The following is a 21,900-nucleotide window of genomic DNA, read 5'->3' as shown; positions in this document are numbered from 1 at the left end:
TAGTTGGTATAATAATTGGCATGGTGGGAATTTTATGTTGGAGTTGTGTGGGGATACCCACACTGTCTATGAATCGTGTGATTGTGGGGGAAGTATCTTGTTAACAATACAGACCTTTGCACTTCATATACACTATATATAGGCCTACACTTCATGATGTTAGGGGCAGTATTCAAAGGCATTAGAAAATGCCGGGGCGGGATTTAGCTCAGTCGGTTGAGTGATAGCTTGAGGTGCTTGCGTCGCAGGATCGAACCACCTTGGTGGATTCATTCAGCTGATTGGGGTTTTCTCGTTCCAACCAGTACACCACAACTGGACAAAGGTTGTGGTATGTGCTTTACTATCTGTGGGAAAGTGCATACAAAAGATCCCTTGCTATATTAGGAAAAAATGTAGCGGGTTTTTTTCTGATGACTATTAGTCAGAATTACCAAATGTTTGACATCTAATAGCCGATGATTAATTAATCAATGTGCTCCAGTGGTGTCATTACACAAAACAAACTTTTAGAAGATGCTGGTAACGGGAATGGAGGGAGGCTATTAAATGTGAGGTGATGACAGTTTATAATAACAGCTAGATATTTATGAGCTTAATTCTTGTGAACTGTGGGAGTAAAATACTCAATATTCATTCAACCCATATTTATATCTCATTTCAAGTAGAGGTGTTTGTGTTAGGAGGTAATGCATACCCTATCCCCTCCAACTTCAGGAGGGGGGAGGCAGTGCCCACCTGACACACACACACCCCACTCCTTTTTTCGACGCATATGGTATAACTATGTTACCAGAACATAATACCAGGAGTTGTAATGTTAACCAAGTGCACTTTGCTACCAAAACTGTGATTTGGCGATCAACATCTTGACTCCTACAGAGCTATTCAAGCCCGTAGGCAGCATTTCGAGTAGGAGTGTTCGACTATGTATTTGCTCGGGCCTTTTGGATGTGATGTTGCTTGTGTGCGCAAAGTCTAAAACGCGTTTTCCTGGCATCTGGAACTTAAAAATTTATATTTTAAAACAATGATTTTCGATTATTTTGTAGATTGTATTTTTGTTATTAAGGGTTGTTTTTGGTTTGTTTTTGTTGTGGGTTTGTTTGTTTTTTTGTTTTTGTTTTTTTTTGGGGGGGGGGTTCAAGGTAATTGCTTATTATAACCTTAGTAACAGAAACAGTACGTGTACCTTAGAACTATGATCGGTTCCGTAATAATGAACATATTTCAGAAAAAAACTAATCACATTACGTTAAAAAACAAAATGTATCATCACCAATCATCGCCAACACATGCATCTCCAGTTAAGAGTACAGGTGTAGTCCTCAAAGATTTTTAGCAAAAGGTATAGCATCCCATTTTATATATGCCACTGATGCGTCATATCATCAAAATGGCATCTACATGTTGGCTATAAAATATTTTGAAGTACTTGGAAATTACCTTTAAGAAAGTACGCAACATTTTTTAATTGTACTTAATCCTACGAGACATTTTCAAATTCAAGAGCACCAAAACCAACCTCTCCCCACCCACCCCAAAAGTTTTCCTGTCCTGGACGGAGGAGCCGGCGAATGTCGACATCTGCGCCCACGACAGGTGTGTGCTACAACTGCTTGTTCTCAACATGCACGTTAAAACCTATGACCTGACCTGACCTGACCTAACCGGATCACTTTGTGTTATTAACCTTTATTTCTAACTGGTTGATAAATCAGTGGATGGTGAACTACTGTCATTGTCATGTAATTATCGAATGTTGCGAGGTCATCAATATAGCAGAAAGTATAATTAAACATTTCTGCATTTACGTTTATTTATTTATTTATTTTATTATTATTATTATTATTATTATTATTATTATTATTATTATATATACTCTTCATAAAAAGTAGGGGAACTCTAAATAAGAATTTACAATTGCCAAAATTGTAAGGTATATTATCTGTGGGGAATGGTTATATGATAATTAATTGGGCAAACGTTACAACCGGTAGTTCAGTATTACAGTAGGTTTTATGACCACCAAAGATCTTGAAGGACGACTGGGGTCAAAAGCGAAATTTGAAAGTTGACCTTGTTTTATCAGTAAATCGCAAGTTCAAACAATAAAAGTGACTAAAAACAAAACAATAACAACTGTATGATCAAGAGAATGAAAAAGATTGACAGAAATAATGTTCCACAGTGATTAATCGACCTTCCTGGAAATTGTCAAAATCGAGAATGACACCCCACAAACGTGTACGGGGCAACTGCGTGATGCATGTGCAAACTATGGGATGTGTTTCGGTGTGTTGATAAACAGACCTGAACGTTCTTTACTAGGGTGTCTGTGGTCAAAACGTATGTTCGGTCTAATAGTTGATATTAACATTAATATTTCAGATTCCCCAACTTGTTTTGAAGAGTATATATATATATATACTCTTCAAAAAAAGAAACGCAAAAGGGTACAAATGGGTTATAACTCCGATTTTATGTTTCCTACCGGTTCATGCTTTGTGAATATAAGGTCACTGCATGTCCCAAACACATTCCCACGGTTACATTTGATAAAACGCAGCTACTGTACAATAAAGTTCCAAAATGTGAATATTCGCAAAAACGCAGCCACGTGCAAACCATGTCACCACTGCACGTGCGTTGTCTGCACGTGAAACATGAACACCGACAGTATAAAAGTGCAGGGTGTTCGCTTGCCTGGCCTCTGTATCTGGCCGACAGTTGACAATCCAGGACATGCCACGTCTCAGTGAACCGCAGAGAAACAATGCCATCGGCCGACTAGACGCAGGCGAATCCAGAACGGCCGTTGCCAGGGCATTCCATGTGTCCCCAAGCACCATCTCCAGACTGTGGGACCGTTACCAGCAACATGGATCAACACGTGACCTCCCTAGATCCGGTCGACCACGGGTCACTACCCCCGGGCAGGACCGCTACATCCGGGTACGCCACCTTCGGGAACGATTGACTACTGCCACCTCCACAGCCGCAGCAATACCAGGTTTGCGCAGGATATCCGACCAGACCGTACGGAACCGCCTACGTGAGGTAGGAATTCGTGCCAGACGTCCAGTTCGAGGTGTCATCTTAACACCACAACACCGTCGACTACGACTGCAGTGGTGCCAGATTCATCGACAATGGCCTCAACTGCGATGGAGACAGGTGTGGTTCAGTGACGAGTCCCGATTTCTGCTCCGACGTCATGATGGAAGATGTCGCGTGTATAGGCGTCGTGGTGAACGTTATGCGGCAAACTGCGTGCAGGAAGTGGACAGATTCGGCGGGGGTAGTGTCATGGTGTGGGCAGCCATCTCACACACTGGCAGAACTGACCTGGTCCACGTGCAGGGCAACCTGAATGCACAGGGCTACATTGACCAGATCCTCCGGCCACACATCGTTCCAGTTATGGCCAACGCCAACGCAGTGTTCCAACATGACAACGCCAGGTCTCACACAGCACGTCTCACAACGGCTTTCCTACAGAACAACAACATTAATGTCCTTCCTTGGCCATCGATATCACCGGATTTGAACCCAATTGAGCATCTATGGGACGAGTTGGACCGACGCCTCCGACAGCGACAACCACAGCCCCAGACCCTGCCCGAGCTGGCAGCAGCCTTGCAGGCCGAGTGGGCCACCATCCCCCGGGACGTCATCCGTACTCTGGTTGCTTCAATGGGCAGGCGGTGCCAGGCAGTTGTCAACACACGCGGAGGCCACACCCGGTATTGACTCCAGATGACCTTGACCTTGGTGGTGTGTCCTATCACTTACAATGGACTAGAGTGAATTGTGAACAATCCTGCAACATTTGGTAATTATCGGACTCACCATTCAATAATTAAATCAATTCTCCAAATGTTACGACAATGTGGTTTTGCGTTTCTTCTTTTGAAGAGTATATATATTTTTTTTTTTTTTTTTTTTTTTTTTCTTCTTGCCAGATATGTTAGAAATTCTGAATCATGTGCACTGCAGCTTTGGTAAGGGGATTGCTAAATGACGAAGACAAGAAAATATTGTTTTATGGGAGGGTTGCAAAAGTTACCGTTAACTGTTGGTGAAATATTAAAAACAGAAGAAAAATGTGGACCTTAGCTTTTGCGGGAGGGCTCGGACGAACACCCCTAAATACAGGCCTGGTATTTGCTATTGCATTAAAGGGACCTTCCTGAGTTTGCTGCAATGTTTAAGATGTTATCGACTAACAGATATTTTTAACGATTGTAATTACATATAAAATATATTTTTCGGCATACAATATTAGTGACTGTATATTAAACGTGTTTCTGGTCATCCTAGGCTGAATTTCATTTTATTTCCTAAACATTTTATGTTTCTAACGTACAAAATTATTTGAAGATAAAATCCAGTTTTAAGACGACCAGAAACTCATTGGATATACAAACACTGATATTCTAAACAAGAAAATGTATTTAATATGTAAGTTTAATCGTAGAAATATTTTATTAGTCGGAAACATCTTACAATGCAGTAAACTTAGAAATGTTTCTTTAATCACCATTTAACCAGAAATAAAACATGTGTCTACCAGAAGTCGTCTGAAAAGCCTGAGATTTTAAGTTTTTATCCAACACCCAAATTTCCTGGATCTATTCCACTGCAACATGAGTGTCTCAGGACTATCCATAACCGTAATGTAGTTACATTCATGACGTGGCTGTGCATGCTTTTCCTCTTACATGAAACGGCTTGGAGACCACTGGGACCTAATTCATAAAACTCTCACAGTGCATTAAACGTTTTTCTTTAGTTTTGACACATCATTATATATTGATGGATTCATTCAAGCCTACAAATGTCTTGAAAATGGTAATTATTTATCGGTTTGTGCCAACATTTTTCAATAGAACATGAAGTTAATAGGTCTAGATGATTCATCTATTTATGTAGACAATGTTTATGGAATGCAATATAACATCCCCTCAAAATAACAAAAACACGTGATTTTATTTTTCGATAAAATATTTGAATGATTTTATTTTATTTACAATAATCGTTAAAAATACTGTTAGCGAAAACATAGCTGCAACAAAGCCGTAGCTAGGATTTTTTTTTGGCGTGGGTGATGTGTGTGTGTGTGTGTGGGGGGGGGGGGGAGGAGAGAGACATGAATTCTTGGAATGAACGAGTATGGAAATCGCAAGATACTAGGGAATCCGGGGCATGTCCCTTGGAAGTTTTGAAATCTAGAGGCTCTGGAATACCATTTTGCAACCATTTCAGGGAGGTTAGGCCTACATGCTTAAAACGTCAATAGCAATTAAGTTTGTATTATTTTTACCAGATTTTTTTTTTGGGGGGTGGGGGGGGGGGGTATTGCCCACCCCACTCGTCCACTAGCTACGGCAATGTGCAAAGACAGAAAATTACCTTCCTAAAAAAGTTACATAACCCTAAAATGCAAATAAATTGCGCCGAAAAAAAAAATACCGTAACAAATTTGCTAAAGTTTTCCAGACTCCACTTCGGCAAACTAAAGTCATAGTTACTTAAATAGCTCCTCATTTTTATTTTTGGATGAACCGTTCCAAATCAGGCGAGAAATTACTTCGTGAAAATTGCGAAATTTTTAATATTTAGGACTTTAATCCTACGGGACATTAAACATTAGGGGCCTAAACATTAAATGCCCCTACCTAGCTGCTACCGACCCCGGTCGGGTTGTTGGTGCTCTCTTTCACTGGCAAGCGCGGGCGGTCCTTTCTCCCACCCACCACAACCCCTTTCCTGTCCTGGACGAAGGAATCGGCGTAAGTCGACACATGCGCCCATGACGGGCGTACGTTACAACGGCTTGCTCTGAATGTGCACGTTAACTTAAGACCAGACCAGACCAGCGGGTTTCCTCTCCAAGGCTATATGTCAAAATTACCACGTTTGACATCCAATAGCAAATGATTAATGAATCAATGTGCTCTAGGTGTGTCGTTAAACAAAACAATTTAACTTTTCCTTTGATATACAGCAGTGCTTGAAAAGTAGGTCGCGTTGACCTAGTTATGCTACATGACACACCCTCATTCCAAGTTGTACTTGCATGCAAGGTTTGCTTGGTAAGATATGTCCTGGACAAGGAAACGTTTATGTACGGACGGACGGACAACGCCATAAAATAACCCGTCAAAGACGGACGTAAAATTAACGGGAAAAAACGGAGATTTCCCATTCGGAATTTACCCAGCCTAGTTGTTCCGAATGATAAAAATGAGTCATTCACCACAAAGTTGTGTCCCTTGCTTTGTAAGCGGAAGTTAAAAACAACACAAAATAGATAGTCCCAGTCAACAAAATCAATACTTTTTGCACTATTTATCGATCAGTAATGTTTTAACTTTGTTAGTAAGGAATGTAGAAGAAAGTAAAATATTTTGTTGATGTATCTAGGAAAAGGTATTTGTTTCTTGAAATATTATTTTAGCGGAAAGTACATGAATAGTCGAGTTCCAAATGTCATAAATATTCGATCTGGGAGTTGACCATTCTTCTTCAAAATTGCCAAAGAAAAAAAAGAGGAATGTTTAAGCAGACAGTCACACTGTTGTTTTAATTAGAGCCATTAGATGTCATGAATGGTAATTATTTTGAGAAGAAACCTAATTTCCACATTGTGACTGTCTGATTTTCATTTAGCGAAAGGTCTGTTTTATTTGCATAATTATTGATAATAGGGTATGTCACTTGGAAAGAGTTCCGAACGTTCCAGCATGCATGCTAATACTATCGCTAACCCTAACCCTAACCCTAAGCCTCACTGAACTGAATGCTGGAACGTTCGGAACTCTTGCCTGTCACTTTGTGTCAGAAAATGAGGTGGCCAATTGGAGATGGGGGGGGGGGGGGGGGGGCATGAGTTTGACCTGTATCGCCAATTATCGAAAACCGTATTATTTTACTTCCGGGTATTTTGTAATGTCTGTGCATGTTCGATCGTTTGACATGACATGACAACAACTTCTTGTTAAGGAAGTACAGTTAAAACAAATTTCATTAAAAATGCGGCAAAAAAAAGGTAAGAATAAGTTTTATGCACAATGAAACTTATTATTACAGTTAATTTGTGCCCTGGAATCTTAATGAATGCAATGCAAATGCATGCCTAAACAGTAACAGGTGCACAATGGAATCCACACAACCAAATACGTCTGCTAGCACTGCCGATTGAGTAATGACTGGTCACTTCCGAATAGCCACTTTCAGGTCACGTGACTGTTTTCGCAGGGAAAAGCCAATTTTTTTTTATTGCCATTATGTTGATAACGTCATAGTACGGTTTTCGATAATGCTTTTAAAATGACGTTTTCTTAACACCTGGTGCAATTCTTGATGGAACAGAGATAACATGTAACTATGCACTTACCTTTTTATACATTTTATTTCTAAATTGAACAAGGTAAACATTAATGTCGTTAAATTGATAGCCTGACATGACTGAGCATGCTCACCAGCCATTTCCTCTTAGTCGTACAGTTTTCGATTAAATGAGGATACCCCTCTTTCAGTGGTTAGGGTTAGTCTTTAGAGCCATTGATATAGAGGGGTACGGGTCGAACTCTTTCCGGTGTTTTGTAAGGTCGACGACAGTCACTCTTCGCACACTTGTTTTGGCTTTGTACATTTGTTTTGGCTTCATACACAATATATAAAACATATGTTAGCTTTTGTAATTGTACTTGAAATCCTTATTTTGTAAAAGATACAATTTTTTAATCACAAGATTTTCTTCAAACATATTCAGGTGTATTAGTAATATTCAAACAAAATATTTTCAAAAGCAATTTTGCATTGGAATTTTCCAGCATTCATAAAAAAGAAACATCATGTAGCCAGTGCATTGTTACTATAAGGAGATGCAGTGACGTCATTGGAATACTCATCATTCAAATTCAAAATTAGCTAAGTTAATTGTTATTAGGCCAAACACAAAAAATAGGTGTGTTTCCGGTCGACTGACTGTCCCTAGTTTTACCCCCCAGACCCTAATATTTTTTCTCTTAAACTGAAAAAAAAAGAAGTAAAAATAAAAGAGGACAACATCACCAAACAAGAGTATTTCCTTCCTTGCACATTGTTTACGTACTATTATACGATACATTTTGCACATGTAATTCCCTTCCGAAAAACATCGAGAAATTATGGAAAAGCTTTTGTAATAGAGTTCCTTCCCCTGATTAGCTACCACCGAACAGCTTAGTCGGTCACGGAAGTAACCTAATGTACGAACATAGCCTAGGTACAGGTTATTTCGATTAAATATAATCGGATCAATTCAGCTTAATTCTCGTCTTCACTTAAATCAACAGGTCTTATTATTAATGCATCTCAAATGTTTGCATAAAGTATTTAAATTAAGAACAACGAAATTAATACAAATGTCCCATTAATTTAAGGAAATACACAAACAGTGCATACCAATACTACTACTACTATTACTACTACTACTACAACAACAATAACAATAATGATAATGATGATAAATAATAATAATAATTATTATTCTTATTATTATTATTCTTATTATTATGATAGTATTCAATGTAAAAAAAATATAAAAAAAACCCTACCTACCTACCCTAATTTTTTGGGGGATGCAATCGGAAACACACCTATTTTTTTGTTTGGCCTTACAAAGCATTGCCACATTAAAATAAACACTGGTCTACAAACCTTGACACCTGTCAATATTCTATAGCAATCAGACAACGCTGTTTACAGATCTGTGTGTTTTTATTTTTCATAATTTTGGACAAAATATTAATTTTAAATATTAATTTTAAATTTTAAAAGATGCTACGTCGAAATGCGTAAATTCGCTTTTCCATCCTGTCTATGGGATGGTGCATATAAAAGATCCCTTGCTGCTAATCGAAAAGAGTAGCCCATGAAGTGGCAACAGCGGGTTTCCTCTCTCAATATCTGTGTGGTCATTAACCATATGTCCGGCACCATATAACCATAAATAAAATGTGTTGAGTGTGTCGTTAATTAAACATTTCCTTCCTTCCTTTTTTTATCAGAAAGGAGAAATCTTCATAAACTATGCATGATGTACAAACTTTCAAATAACTGTTACTTGTTACCCTCTTTTCAGAGGTTACAATGACCCCATTTTACTGTTGAGATAAATCCATACCATACACATAGGGCAGATTATTTGTATACATATTTTTGCCAAACAAAACTCTTTTCAAATTCTTTCTTTCCTTCTGGTGTTAAGCTATGGAATAATACATCATCCGACATTAGGAATTGTTCATCATTTTACAGTCTAAAAGTTCAAATTAAAAATGCAAACCCCACTGTACCATCTTATTTTCATGAAGGTGACAGAAGGCAATAAATATTACATAGTTGACTCCATCTGGGTATCAGCAATCTAAATGGTCATACGGTTGCACGACGTGTAAATGACAACCCGTCTTGTGCTTGTGGGCATCCTATTGAAAACGCTGAACACGTTTTGCGCTATTTTCCTATTTACCACGTGGTTCGTAATACCCACTTGTCTAATTATTTTTATCTCAATTGTAACATTTTATTACATGTATTTGGTGATCTGAAACAAAGAAACCAAGAAAATACCTATATATTCAAGTCTGTCCATGGCTTCCATTATAAATAGTAATCGTTTTGATACGACTTAACCATTCACTTACATCCATTCTCTCTCTCTCTCTCTCTCTCTCTCTCTCTCTCTCTCTCTCTCTCTCTCTCTCTCTCTCTCTCTCTCTCTCTCTCTCTCTCAAAACCGCACATTTAAATGATTAATAAATATTGTTTAAACCAAACATTCTGACTCGTAGTCATCAGAGGAAACCCGCTACATTTTTCTAATGCAGCAATGGATCTTTTATGTGCACTTTCCCACAGAGTCAGACAGGAAAGCACATACCATGGCCTTTGACCAGTTGTGGTGCGCTGGTTGGAATGAGAAAAATAGCCCAAACAAAGGTATGAAAAGTGACTGTCGTCGACCTTAGCTATATCCTTGAGTTATCAACAGTAAACACATAAGGACAAACAATAAACACATGTAACCTAAAATAAATATTATATTCTAAAACTGGTTCATAGCACACTATTTGTTATATATGTTCAGTAAGTCTTGTCTTTGGGCCCCTTATTTGGTATTAGAAGCAACTAACTTTTTTATTGATAAAAAAAATAATAACCATGTAATTACATATCAAAATGTTGTTTATTTTGGACAAGGAAGTGTTATTTTTTTATTTGTTGATAAATATTACATCACTGGTTTGTGCATGCTATCGTGGTTTAGAGTCCAACGTTTGGTGTGTGTGACTGTTGATGTGTCTGATTATTGATACATTTCATTTTGATCTGGAGGACAATGGATTATCTTCAGAGTAAAAACAATTTCACATGTATGCATGCTTAGATATACATTGTACTACAAACATCACAACTGTTTTATTAGATAATGCCAATAAATTTGTAAGGAACAGTTTAAGAGCCACTCAATCTATACAACTGACTGAACATTCACATACTCAAAAAGTTCAAGCTAGCACCTTTTTCATCTTGCAACTGTTGTCTGATAGACCAAACAACAGAATACATACTACAAAGATGCCCCAACTGGCATGGATTGAAACAGGCTGAGTTGCCTATCACGCTGCCCTACACATCAAGCTCTGGTGACAAGAGAACTGGGAAAAAACAACTGTTTTACCTATTAACTGGAGCACCGGCCTCGGTGGCGTCGTGGCAGGCCATCGGTCTACAGGCTGGTAGGTACTGGGTTCGGATCCCAGTCGAGGCATGGGATTTTTAATCGAGATACCGACTCCAAACCCTGAGTGAGTGCTCCGCAAGGCTCAATGGGTAGGTGTAAACCACTTGCACCGACCAGTGATCCATAACTGGTTCAACAAAGGCCATGGTTTGTGCTATCCTGCCTGTGGGAAGCGCAAATAAAAGATCCCTTACTGCCTGTCGTAAAAAGAGTAGCCTATGTGGCGACAGCGGGTTTCCTCTAAAAACAGTGTCAGAATGACCATATGTTTGACGTCCAATAGCCGATGATAAGATAAAAAATCAATGTGCTCTAGCGGCGTCGTTAAATAAAACAAACTTTACTCTTTTTTTTTATTAACTGGACTACTGGTGTAGCATTAGAAAGAGAAAAACAAACAAATAAACAAAACATCAGCGTTCACAATTAACGGTATCCCGATATCCCGGGGATACCAGAATTTAATTTTGGATACCAGACTCAGGTGGGATACCAGATTTTGAAATGTTAGTATCCAACTGGGATACTGGCCAAAAAATTTAATCTCGAACACTGAACATTCTCCAAGAAATAACCTGTCGCCCCTAAAATGTCAATGAACATTATCAAATGACAAGGTTTATGTAAATAATTATATAATACAATTGATTAAGTAGACTTTCCAATATATAAAATCACAGAACAGACCATTTACATAGTCCCAAAGAAAATAAAATTATCACTTGGATATTGTGGGTGGTCGTTTTTGCTCAAAGGTACCAATATGCCTAATAGTATGCATTTTTTCTTTGGATTTTTTTTTTTTAGGGAAAACTACTCTAACCCCATTTCATTCTGTAAATGCATATTGAAATATATTTAGTTTAATAGTTTATTATAGCATCTAGACATTTATGTTGTTTCACATCAGGTTGATCAAATCGCAGTGCCTTGTCGTGAATCACTGCGCTTGTGTACACTGTCCTGACAGGAGCTGACATCACTTTCTTGCAAGTACCAGATGCAACGAAAAGGAAACAAAATGGCTGCAACCATATATCAGGAATAATCTCTCCTTTTTTTTTCTTTTTTTTTATTAATTCTAAACTTATGAAGTTTTCATTTCTTTAAACTGTCAGTATGTGTTGGTGGTCCAACAAATAAGGCTCATATTTAACTTCGCCGCTCCTTTAATATAAACAAGCACATGTAATGCAGTCGATATTGAACACTTGACTTGTGACACCTACAGTGTTTTTCTTAACTGCCATTGCTGAAATTTTTTGTGTAGCTTTATCATGTTCTGTTACAGATCAGGTTTGACTTTCATTGAGATTTACCAGTGTTTGACAGAGTTATGGCCCTTGAACTTAGGAGATGCAAAAATCTGTTTTCTGGAGAGATTTTTTTCCGCAATGCCTCAAGATATTGAACTGAAATTTTGTGTATAGATTTATCATGTTCTGTTGCAAAGAAGTACAACTTTTATTGCAATTTACCCATTTTTCACAATTATAGCCATCGAATTTAGGAGATAAGAGCAGGGCGGGACGTAGCCCAGTGGTAAAGCGCTCTCTTTATTTGTGGTCGGTTTGGGATTGATTCTGTCAATGGGCCCATTGGGTTCTTTCTCATTCCAGTCAGTCCACCACAACTGTGTATCAAAGGCTATCCTGTCTATTGGATAGTGTTTATAAAAAATCCCTTGCTACTCATGTAAAAATGCTGTGGGCTTTCTCTCTAAGACTGTCAAAATTACCATGTCTTGGTTCCAATAGCCTATGATTAATAAATCAATGTGCTCTAGTGGTGTCGTTAAACAAAACAGACTTTTAACTTTAAGAGGTATGACATTTTGTATTTAGCTTTATCATGTATTGTTACAGATCAATCGTGGCGATTTACCAATTGTTTTACAGAGTTGTGGCCCTTGGATTTAGGAGATACAAAACATTTTTGGTCCCAGTACTCTCAGAATGCTGTTTTAGATAGTGTTTATTTTCTATCAGTGTATCACTTAATATGGTGCCATTTTGAAAAAAGAAGAAATTTTTTTGCTGTTTTGTCTCACTTTTTGGGGTTGGTTGAGGTTTCTTTCATGACATAATCAAAGTTCATACTTACACAGTTTTCATTAAAATAGCACAGAAGTAGAATAGGAGTAGCTTAGCCCAGGCTTTAGGAACTCTTCTAAAAACCACATATTTTTGTGTAAAATACATTTTCACTTTCAGTCAGAGTATCCACAGATATGTATTCCTGGCAAATGAGATTGTAAAAAAAAAACCTACAAATATATTAAACCTAATGATGTATGTCGGTATACTAATTGCTATGTTCTGTTTTTTCTCCTCAGCATTGTTCAAGCCAGCATAAAGATGTCTTTTTCTGGAGGTGAGAAGATTACGCTAACCGATGCACTCCAGAATGTTGATGTTCTTGATGAGCTACCCCTCCCTGATCAGCAACCATGCATCGAAGCACTGTCACTCTCCATTCAGTATCAAGTCAACTTTGACACCAACTTTGCTGACAAAAATGCCTATGTTACCGGTGTTGCCAAGTACAGTGAAGAAGCTACAGTTCATGCAGACCTGGTAAGTTCCATGGCCGTTTTTCTGACTGCTAAACATTATTTGACTAGCCTCACCTATAGAATCTCTGGTTTAAATCTAAGGCTAGTTCTTTCATTCACCAAATTTGCAAATTGTGAATTTTAAAAAAAATTGGCAAATTTTATTTTATTTTGGCGAATATATGTCCTGTAATAACTGGGTTTTTGCTATTTTTGAAGTTTAAAGTGATTATTTGGCGAAATGTTCTGATCACCCAGAGCTAGCCCAGAAATCCTTTAGGGACTGGTTATTTGTTACATCAACAGAAACTGTTAAATTGTTGTTGTTTTTTCAAATATACTGATTTATTAAAAAGACAAGACAAAAAGCAGTTGCCATTCTTCTTTTTTGTTAGGCTGGAGAAGACCCGAGTTGTTTTAATCTTGGTACATAATAAAATATATCATTGTGGTATAATTTGTTTTTAATGAAGATTTTTTGTCATATAATATGTTTTTTAGAATATTAATTTATAATTATTATGTGGGTATGTATCATTTGATAAATCATACATTATGTATCTGTGATTTTAGAACAAACTGCTTGACGAGGGCCAGGAGTATGCTGTCATGCTGTATACTTGGAGATGTTGCTCAAGAGCTCTTCCACAGGTTACCATTCAATAATAATATAGTACTGTAATGTCTTGTATTATTTTTACTGTATTTACTGTTGGTGTTTATTCTTACCATAAAAATATATCTTTAAAAATAATACAGTATCTATGATAAATAACGGCATAACAATATGATTATTTTGGGTTGCCTTGTTAGCTATACATCGGAATTTTTATTATTGTTATAATATTAATAACACCAGGATGGTCAGAAACACTTCTGATGTACGTAAATGGATAATATGAACAATAAAATACAAGTAAAGTATGATTTCTGTTATCAAAAACGTCTCTAATATTTAAAAATATGCCTTAGTGTTTAAAAACTAGGGTCTGTCAATTTAACAAAAATTAAATAGATTTCATCTTTTTTCATAGGTGAAAAGCAATGAACAGTCTAATCGGACCGAGATTTACCACAAAATTGTGGAAGTTCTGGAACCTCAAGTGTCACGGTTGATGGATTTTATGTTGTTTCAGGTTAGTTCTGTACAGACTTCATATCATTAATTAAAAAATATTTTGGGATGGTATGTGTGTGTGTAGTACTAAAGGGAAGGTTTGGCCTAGAGCTTTATGCGTAGTGGTAACAACATGGCAAACACATGTTGATCAGGCACATAGTGTGACTTTATTACACTGACAGAATATAATAAGTTGTGGTTGGCAGTTACAGTACTGGGCCCCGTTCCACGAAGTGATCTTAGCACTAAGATCACCTTAATGCATGTGCACTTAAGATGATCTTAGGGCTAAGATTGCTTTGTGTAACGGGGCCCTGGTTAGAACTTTGTGGAGTGGGATGTTGTCCATTGGTAAGGCATTCACCTGTTTAGGATTGATCACCATCAGTGGGCCCATTGGGCTATTTCTCATTCCAGCCAGTGCTCCATAACTGGTGTAACAAAGGCTGTGGTATATACTACCCTTCCTATGAGATTGTGTATACAAAAGATCTGTTGTTGCTACTTGATAAGAGTAGCCCATTGGCACTGGGTTTCCTCTCTGAATATCTCTGTGGCCCTTAACCGTATGTCTGCCACCATATAACCATAATTAAAATGTGTTGAGAGTGTTAAATATAACATATATTTCTTTCTTGGTTCGAACTTCAAATTAACCTGCACCAATCACTGTAGAACCCTGTAAGAGAGATACATGTATAATCATAAAATATGTAGTTCATTAAAACTCAAGCTATTTATATTTAGCTGTTTGTAGCTTATAACTAGAGAGAAGATGAAAAGTTTAAAAAGTGTATCTGGTTCGTTTTTTCTTGCAGTACTTATTTATTCGTTTAGTTTTAATCATATATTTGCTTACTTCTAAAAGAGAAGAATGACTGAGAGACTTTTTAAAATGAAACTAAGTGATGAGGAATTTCGTGGTTGATTATTTTGTGCACGGAATAGTTGTAGAGAGATTTGTTTGTGATTGTTTTCCACAAGTCTGATTGATTGAATTATATTTTATGTGATTATTTGCTATAGAGCAGAGTTTCCATGTATTGAGAAGAAGGAAGGAAGGAAATGTTTTATTTAACAACACACTCGACACATTTTATTTACGGTTATATGGCGTCAGATGTATTAAGAGGGTTGTTTATGATTGTTTCTCAAAAAAACGGTGATTGGAGAATTTGTTTTTGCAATTATTTCCTTTAGTAAAGGAGCAATAAAGATATTTGTTTTTGTGAGACTGTTGCCTGTTGAGAAAATTGAAAGAGATATTTGTTTGTAATAGGTTCTTTTAAAAAACATTTTTGGGAGATTTGTTTTCGTGATTGTTTCCTATAGAGAAACGTAATAGAGAGATTTGTTTTTGTTTTTGTTTCCTATATAGAGAAAAGTAATAAAAAGATTTTCTTTTGTGATTGATTCCTGTAAAAAAAAGAGCAATTGACGGATTTGTTTTTGTGATTGGTTTTATAGAGAAGAGCCATAGAGAGATTTTGTGGAGAGGTAAAGAGACTGTGTCATAAGGAGAAACGAGCAGATTTTGTCTCTGAAGCATACTTGTTGACTTTGGGGAAATTCATCAACATGTTTGCAGAACTTGACGAGCTGAAGAATATAAAAGCTAGTGTGAGGAACGACTACTCTGCATACCGCAGGTAGGGAAACAAATAATTGCCTTTTTTGGCTATTTTTAAAATATAGTTTCACTTTGACATCCATTTCCAAAACCAAAAACTTAATTTGTATAAATTAGTTGAAAAGTTTTTTTCCTTTCTTTTGCATTTTTTTGTGGTCATTAATTTAACAGTTGTTAAATGGCTTTCGCATTTATTTAGTTTTTAATGTGTTACATTAAACTTGTATCATTAAAAAATTGCAGTTACAGAATTTAGTCAATTCTGATTGGATGATGTCCTTAAAAACTAGAAAGTTATCCTTCAGTAATTACGACATTACAAAAATGGGATGTCATTTTGAAAAATGTATCATAATAAGGATCAAAGAAAAATTTATTTAATATATGTATTTTGATTTATATTAGTTGTTTTGACTGTAATTATAAGAATTATTTTGCACTTTTATAGCACTTGTTATGCTACTTTTATAATCGATAAATTAAAAATGAAGACAAATGTTGTATAAATATTGCAGAGCTGCTCAGTTCTTGAAAGTGATATCGGATCAGAATGCTCTCCAGGAATCTCAGAACTTGTCGATGAATCTCGCCACAAGCAACAAGATCCGCTCTGACCTGAAGAATGAGCTCATCCAGATTCAAGGCTTTGAGGAACTGCTAGCCGATATCATCAATATCTGTGTTCACATGTACGAGACTCGCATGTATCTGGAACCCAAAGAAAAATACATGCTGGTTAAGGTATAGATCTTTGAGATGTGGTCAAAACCCATTTTTATTATAGAATATAACACTTGATTTTTGGTTAATGAAAGTTGAGTAAGAAGAAAGTTTACTTTGTTTATTATAGAAATATTAAAATTTATTCATTGTTACAGTTGGTAAAGTACCAGAAAAGATTAATACTCATACCCTGTTGAGTCGCAGTCTCTTTTGAGTCACACCAAATTCTACATTTGATGGATTCATTTTGTATGTGACAAAATATCAAGGTGTACATTTAGAATTTTAATTTATTGCACTGATTTAAAAAGCTGTATACATTTTTTTTTTCTGTAACTAGGTCATGGCATTTGGATTGTATCTTATTGACACAAAAGATGGAGTCAGCATTTACAAGATGGATGCAAGAAGAAAAATTCAGTTAAGCAGAATTGACAAAATTTTGAAGGTAATATTTAGGCAGTTCCTTGTGTTTATTTTGTCATGTCTTTTTTCCTGTTTATTCCCCCTCTTGTTATCTCTCATTTTCATTGTCAAAATATATCTCTGTACAACAACAGTACATCCGTATACCAGACATCAATCTTCTTGCCAGTTATTGCTATTATTTTTAGTCCCCAACCGGTCCGACTGGAGGGACTATAGGTTTCGTCTCTGTCCTTCTGTCTCCTGTCTCTGTCCCACATATAGTTTTCCGGACATTTTTTCCACTGTGCCTTAAGATATTGATATTACATTTTGTGTATAGCTTTATTAAGTACTGTTACAAATTAAGTGTCACTTTCATGGCATTTACTCATTTTTGACAGAATTATGGCCCTTGAACTTAGGAGATATGAAAATGTGTTTTTGAACTCTCTTTTTTTTTGGAATGTCTCAAGATATTGATCTGAAATTTTGTTTATAGCTTCGTCATGTACTGTAACAGATCAAGTTTGAATTTCATGGCGATATACCAATGTTTGGCAGAGTCATGGCCCTTAAACTTAGGAGATAAGAACATTTGTTGGGGCCCCGTAAGGGACATGTATTGCTTTAGCAGTATTCTGAGAATGCTTGTTTTTAATTGTCATTATTGTAATAGATAGCCATTTATCCAGGACTGATTTATATTATAACCAGATTACTATACATTATCAAAGTATTTTTTATCATAAACTATATGTTGCAGGTTTCTGTTTCTATGTATTAAAATGAAGGTGCACATAATATCTAGAGAAATATTTTGAATAAAAATGTAAACAGAATGACATTTCTGATATTGATAGTCAAAAATATCTCAGAACTGTTTCTTCCTCTTTTTTTTTTAGCAACTTGAATTTGTTCCTTTGTATGGAGACATGCAGATAGCACCATACAACTACATCAAGAAAGCTCCTAACTTTGATGCCTCCAAGTGGCCTTGCTGTGAATCAAGCCAACCCAGTCCGCAGTCAAACATCCTCGTAAATCTTAACGCAATCCGCGAAGACCACATGCAGTACATCAGTCAGTTAGCCCGCCACAGTAATGAGGTTTGTATAGTAGAGTGTTTTGATACTCATAACAAAATATGAGTGATAATATTTTAGATAAATCAATAAATAATTGGCAGTACATAATATGGTTTCTTGTTTTTAAAGCCCAAAACAGATGATCATGAAGGTACAGAAGGTAAAATAGATGTTAAAATGTGGGAAATAAACAGTTAGCCACATAAATCAGATGAATAAAACTTCGTTGACAGCTGGTAATTATAAATACTTGACCAGGTAAATAGCTAAAACCAAGCGGCTTGACATTGTTTATTTTAGACAAGTGAAATACTTACAAGTATACATGAAGAGTTCAGGCGCAAAAAGCGATATCAACCATTTTCTTTCTAGTTTTTAGTTAAAGCCATTATTGTATGTCAGTAAGGGCTAATCAGTCGTAGGCCTGCTGATTTGCTCCAAAATGTTATTGATCCTTATGAAATTGTATTGGGTAAATCCCGTTTTTCTTTTTATCAAAACGTGATATACGCCAATTAAAAAACTGAAAATTACTGAAAATTGAAAATGGATATATCGCATTTTGCGCCTGAACTCTTCACATGTCAAACAGTTTATGTTGCATTGATTCTTCTGTATAAGCATGGCAGAACATACCATGATCTTTAATATTTTCTGTATGAGTTAAATGTTTCCAAATTATTATTTACTGAAGGACATAAAACCTGATCATTGCTTTACAATTCATCACAAATTGTTATATTTTATACTCCTCCATAAGTTGTTGATGATTGTTGAGATGCCATTTTTTAACACTGATCAATATTTGTTTGTTCAGGCTATTACTACAACAAGAGAAAGCCCACGGACTGATGCAGAAAACAAAGAATTAACTGATCTAGCACTGCGAGGCTTACAGCTTCTTTCTGCATGGACACAGCAAGTTATGGAACTGGTTCGTTTTGTTTTCAGTCTTGAGGATTAGGTGTTGTTGAAAACATAACTAAGTGTATGCTGTTTTGCCATGAAAACAAAATACCAGTAGTTTTGTAGTTTTAAGTTATTTTAAAATTTCATTGAAATTAGATTCAATTTACACTTGAAATATTACACACAATTTGCATACAGAGAAATTAAGCAGCTTGAATAGTCGAAGCAAAATATATTGTTCACTTCATTTAATTGCTGCTTTCAGTTGTTAGAAATTAACAGTAAAATAGCTTTAAAATTTCATAAGGTTTTGGATTAAGTTTGTATTATAATTAGGAGATGACGATATTGAGTTTTTAGATTTGAGGGTGTTAATTGTTTATTTAATCCTGCAAATATCATTTTTGACAAATATCTTTTGTTTTTTTGTTTTTTTAATTGTTGATTTAGTTATTATTCCTAGTTCAGATTTTACATGCATAGCAGTAACAACATTGTTATTATTTCAGTATTCTTGGAAGCTGCTGAATCCCACCGACCCTCGTGAGAACCCCAAGTGTCCTCAGAACGCTGAAGATTATGAAAGGGTATCTTATTGTTTCAAGTTGGACATGTATCAGTATTATGCACAAAAGCTGATTCATATTGTTAACTCCAAATGTCAAATTAATTATTGATCAAATACAGTATAATCTCGTTCACTCAAACTCGGAAGGGTTGATTCCCCCAGCAACGCGCTCTGCTTTGTGGTGGGGGGGGGGTAGCGTACGCCTGATCCCAGTCTGTCTAAGATCGATCCCTATCTGTGGGCCCATCGGGCTACTTATCATTCCAGCCAGTGCATCACGACTGGTATATTAAAGGCCATGGCATAAATGTAGCGGGTTTCCTCTTTATGACTGTGTCAAAATGACCATATGTTTGACATCCAATAGCCGATGATTAATAAATCAATGTGCTCTAGTGGTGCAAACAACAACGTTCGAACCATGAATGAAGTCCCCGAGTGAATATACCCGTTGTTGACCAAATGGCTGGGTTGAACTACCTGATGGGTCGAATACTTTCTCGAGCACCGACAGGGTTTGAGCCAACAGGATTCAACTGTATAACAATTAATTTCTTCGTTAATCTATTTTCCTTCCATAACTAAAGCTATCATGATATTTGAGCAAAAGCCGATTCATATTGTTAATGGAATATATATAATTTAATAGGTAGGTGCAGTTTTACCGATATATTGATACAGTGTTGATGCTATTGTGAATTATATATTATATATGTATCATGATAGAGAGTACTCGTATCACAATACAAACTTCTCATAAAACCCATCCATGTAATTTAATGGATGACCGATGTTCAAATTGTTTGACTTTCCACACATTGCTTTATTACACGTAGGTTGTAACACTATAAAATAAATAGAGCCAGTCATAACACCATTAGAATATTGAAAGAAAGCTTGCTTATAATTAAGCTAAAATATTTTGACAGGCAACCAGGTACAATTACAGTGGAGAAGAAAAGTTTGCTCTCGTTGAAGTTATTGCGATGATCAAGGGTCTACAGCTGCTGATGGCCAGAATGGAATCTGTGTTCATGGATGCTATCCGACGCCATATATATGCAGAGTTACAGGACTTTGTTCAGCTGTTTCTACGTGAACCTCTGCGGAAGAGTATCAAGAAGAGAAACGATGTTATCAAAGTGTAAGTAAAGAATGTTTTAATATTTTAAAAGTAGCTCATCTTAGAAGAAACAAATGAGATACATGTTTCAAATCAGTTCTCGACAACTATGTGCCTTGGTAAGTACCATAGTAAAGAAAGAAAGAAATGTTTTATTTAACGATGCACTCAACACATTTTATTTACGGTTATATGGCGTCAAACATGGTTAAAGACCACACAGATATTGAGAGAAGAAACCTGCTGTTGCCACTTCATGCAAGGGTTCTTTTATATGCACCATCCCACAGACAGGGTAGTACATACCACAGCCTTTGATATACCAGTCGTGGTGCACTGGCTGGTAAGTACCATAGTTTGACACCCAATAGCCGATATATTTTTCGTGCTGGGATATCGTTAAACATTCATTCATTGATTGGTAAGTGCCCTCTTATATCTGTGAGAAAGAACTTTGCTGCTAATGCAAACTGTAGCAGATTTTCTCTAATGTCTATTTGCCAGAATTATGAAATGTTTGAGAATACAGTAGCTGATGATAAATTAATCAATGTGCTCTAGTGGTTTTGTTAAACGAAACAAACTTCTTGAACAAATTAGAGGTATGATGCTCCTGACCATGAATGAAAAATATTTTTAGTTATTACCTTTAATTTTATGTTGGTGTATACAGGACATTGCTGTTGTATTATATGAGGTTGAAATGGTATTTGTTTATTTGCACTTGCATCTTGTTAGATTATATACTAATATTTAATATTTGTAATAATTTGTTAAAAACTCAGCAGACAATTGTTTTTAGAGAAGAAAATCCTTTGGATTTTTCTGCAGGTCCAGATTTTAACGCTATTCAAAAACCTGCCCAGTGTTTATTCTTTAATTAAAAACTGAATGTAACCCCCTACTTTTATGACTGCAAATTTTTAAAGATTTTTTGTACAGTATCTTAAATTAAACAAAAAATCAGGGAAAATGTTTTAAC

General features: G+C 36.2%; 1 protein-coding gene across 4 annotated transcripts in view; it reads left to right on the top strand.

The window, feature by feature from the left end:
* The first annotated feature begins 6,291 nt into the window (after window positions 1–6,291).
* LOC121374966 (cytoplasmic FMR1-interacting protein-like) overlaps window positions 6,292–21,900 on the top strand; it is a 38,107-nt gene continuing 22,498 nt past the window's right edge. For 3 of the 4 annotated variants that reach the window (XM_041502125.1, XM_041502124.1, XM_041502122.1), the window contains exons 1-11: window positions 6,292–6,435; window positions 13,134–13,374; window positions 13,926–14,003; window positions 14,387–14,488; window positions 15,940–16,121; window positions 16,618–16,843; window positions 17,166–17,273; window positions 18,136–18,339; window positions 19,136–19,252; window positions 19,737–19,814; window positions 20,725–20,939. In XM_041502125.1, coding sequence (XP_041358059.1) covers window positions 13,156–13,374; window positions 13,926–14,003; window positions 14,387–14,488; window positions 15,940–16,121; window positions 16,618–16,843; window positions 17,166–17,273; window positions 18,136–18,339; window positions 19,136–19,252; window positions 19,737–19,814; window positions 20,725–20,939 — 1,529 coding nt within the window. In that variant the 5' untranslated portion in view covers window positions 6,292–6,435; window positions 13,134–13,155. Of the gene's footprint in view, window positions 6,436–6,597; window positions 6,618–13,133; window positions 13,375–13,925; window positions 14,004–14,386; window positions 14,489–15,939; window positions 16,122–16,617; window positions 16,844–17,165; window positions 17,274–18,135; window positions 18,340–19,135; window positions 19,253–19,736; window positions 19,815–20,724; window positions 20,940–21,900 lie in introns of those variants that run through there. The other variant, XM_041502123.1, reaches the window with a different exon arrangement.

This window comes from Gigantopelta aegis, chromosome 6 (assembly GCF_016097555.1).
Source record: "Gigantopelta aegis isolate Gae_Host chromosome 6, Gae_host_genome, whole genome shotgun sequence".
NCBI lineage: Eukaryota > Metazoa > Mollusca > Gastropoda > Neomphalida > Peltospiridae > Gigantopelta > Gigantopelta aegis.
This window is presented reverse-complemented; position numbering and strand designations above follow the sequence as displayed.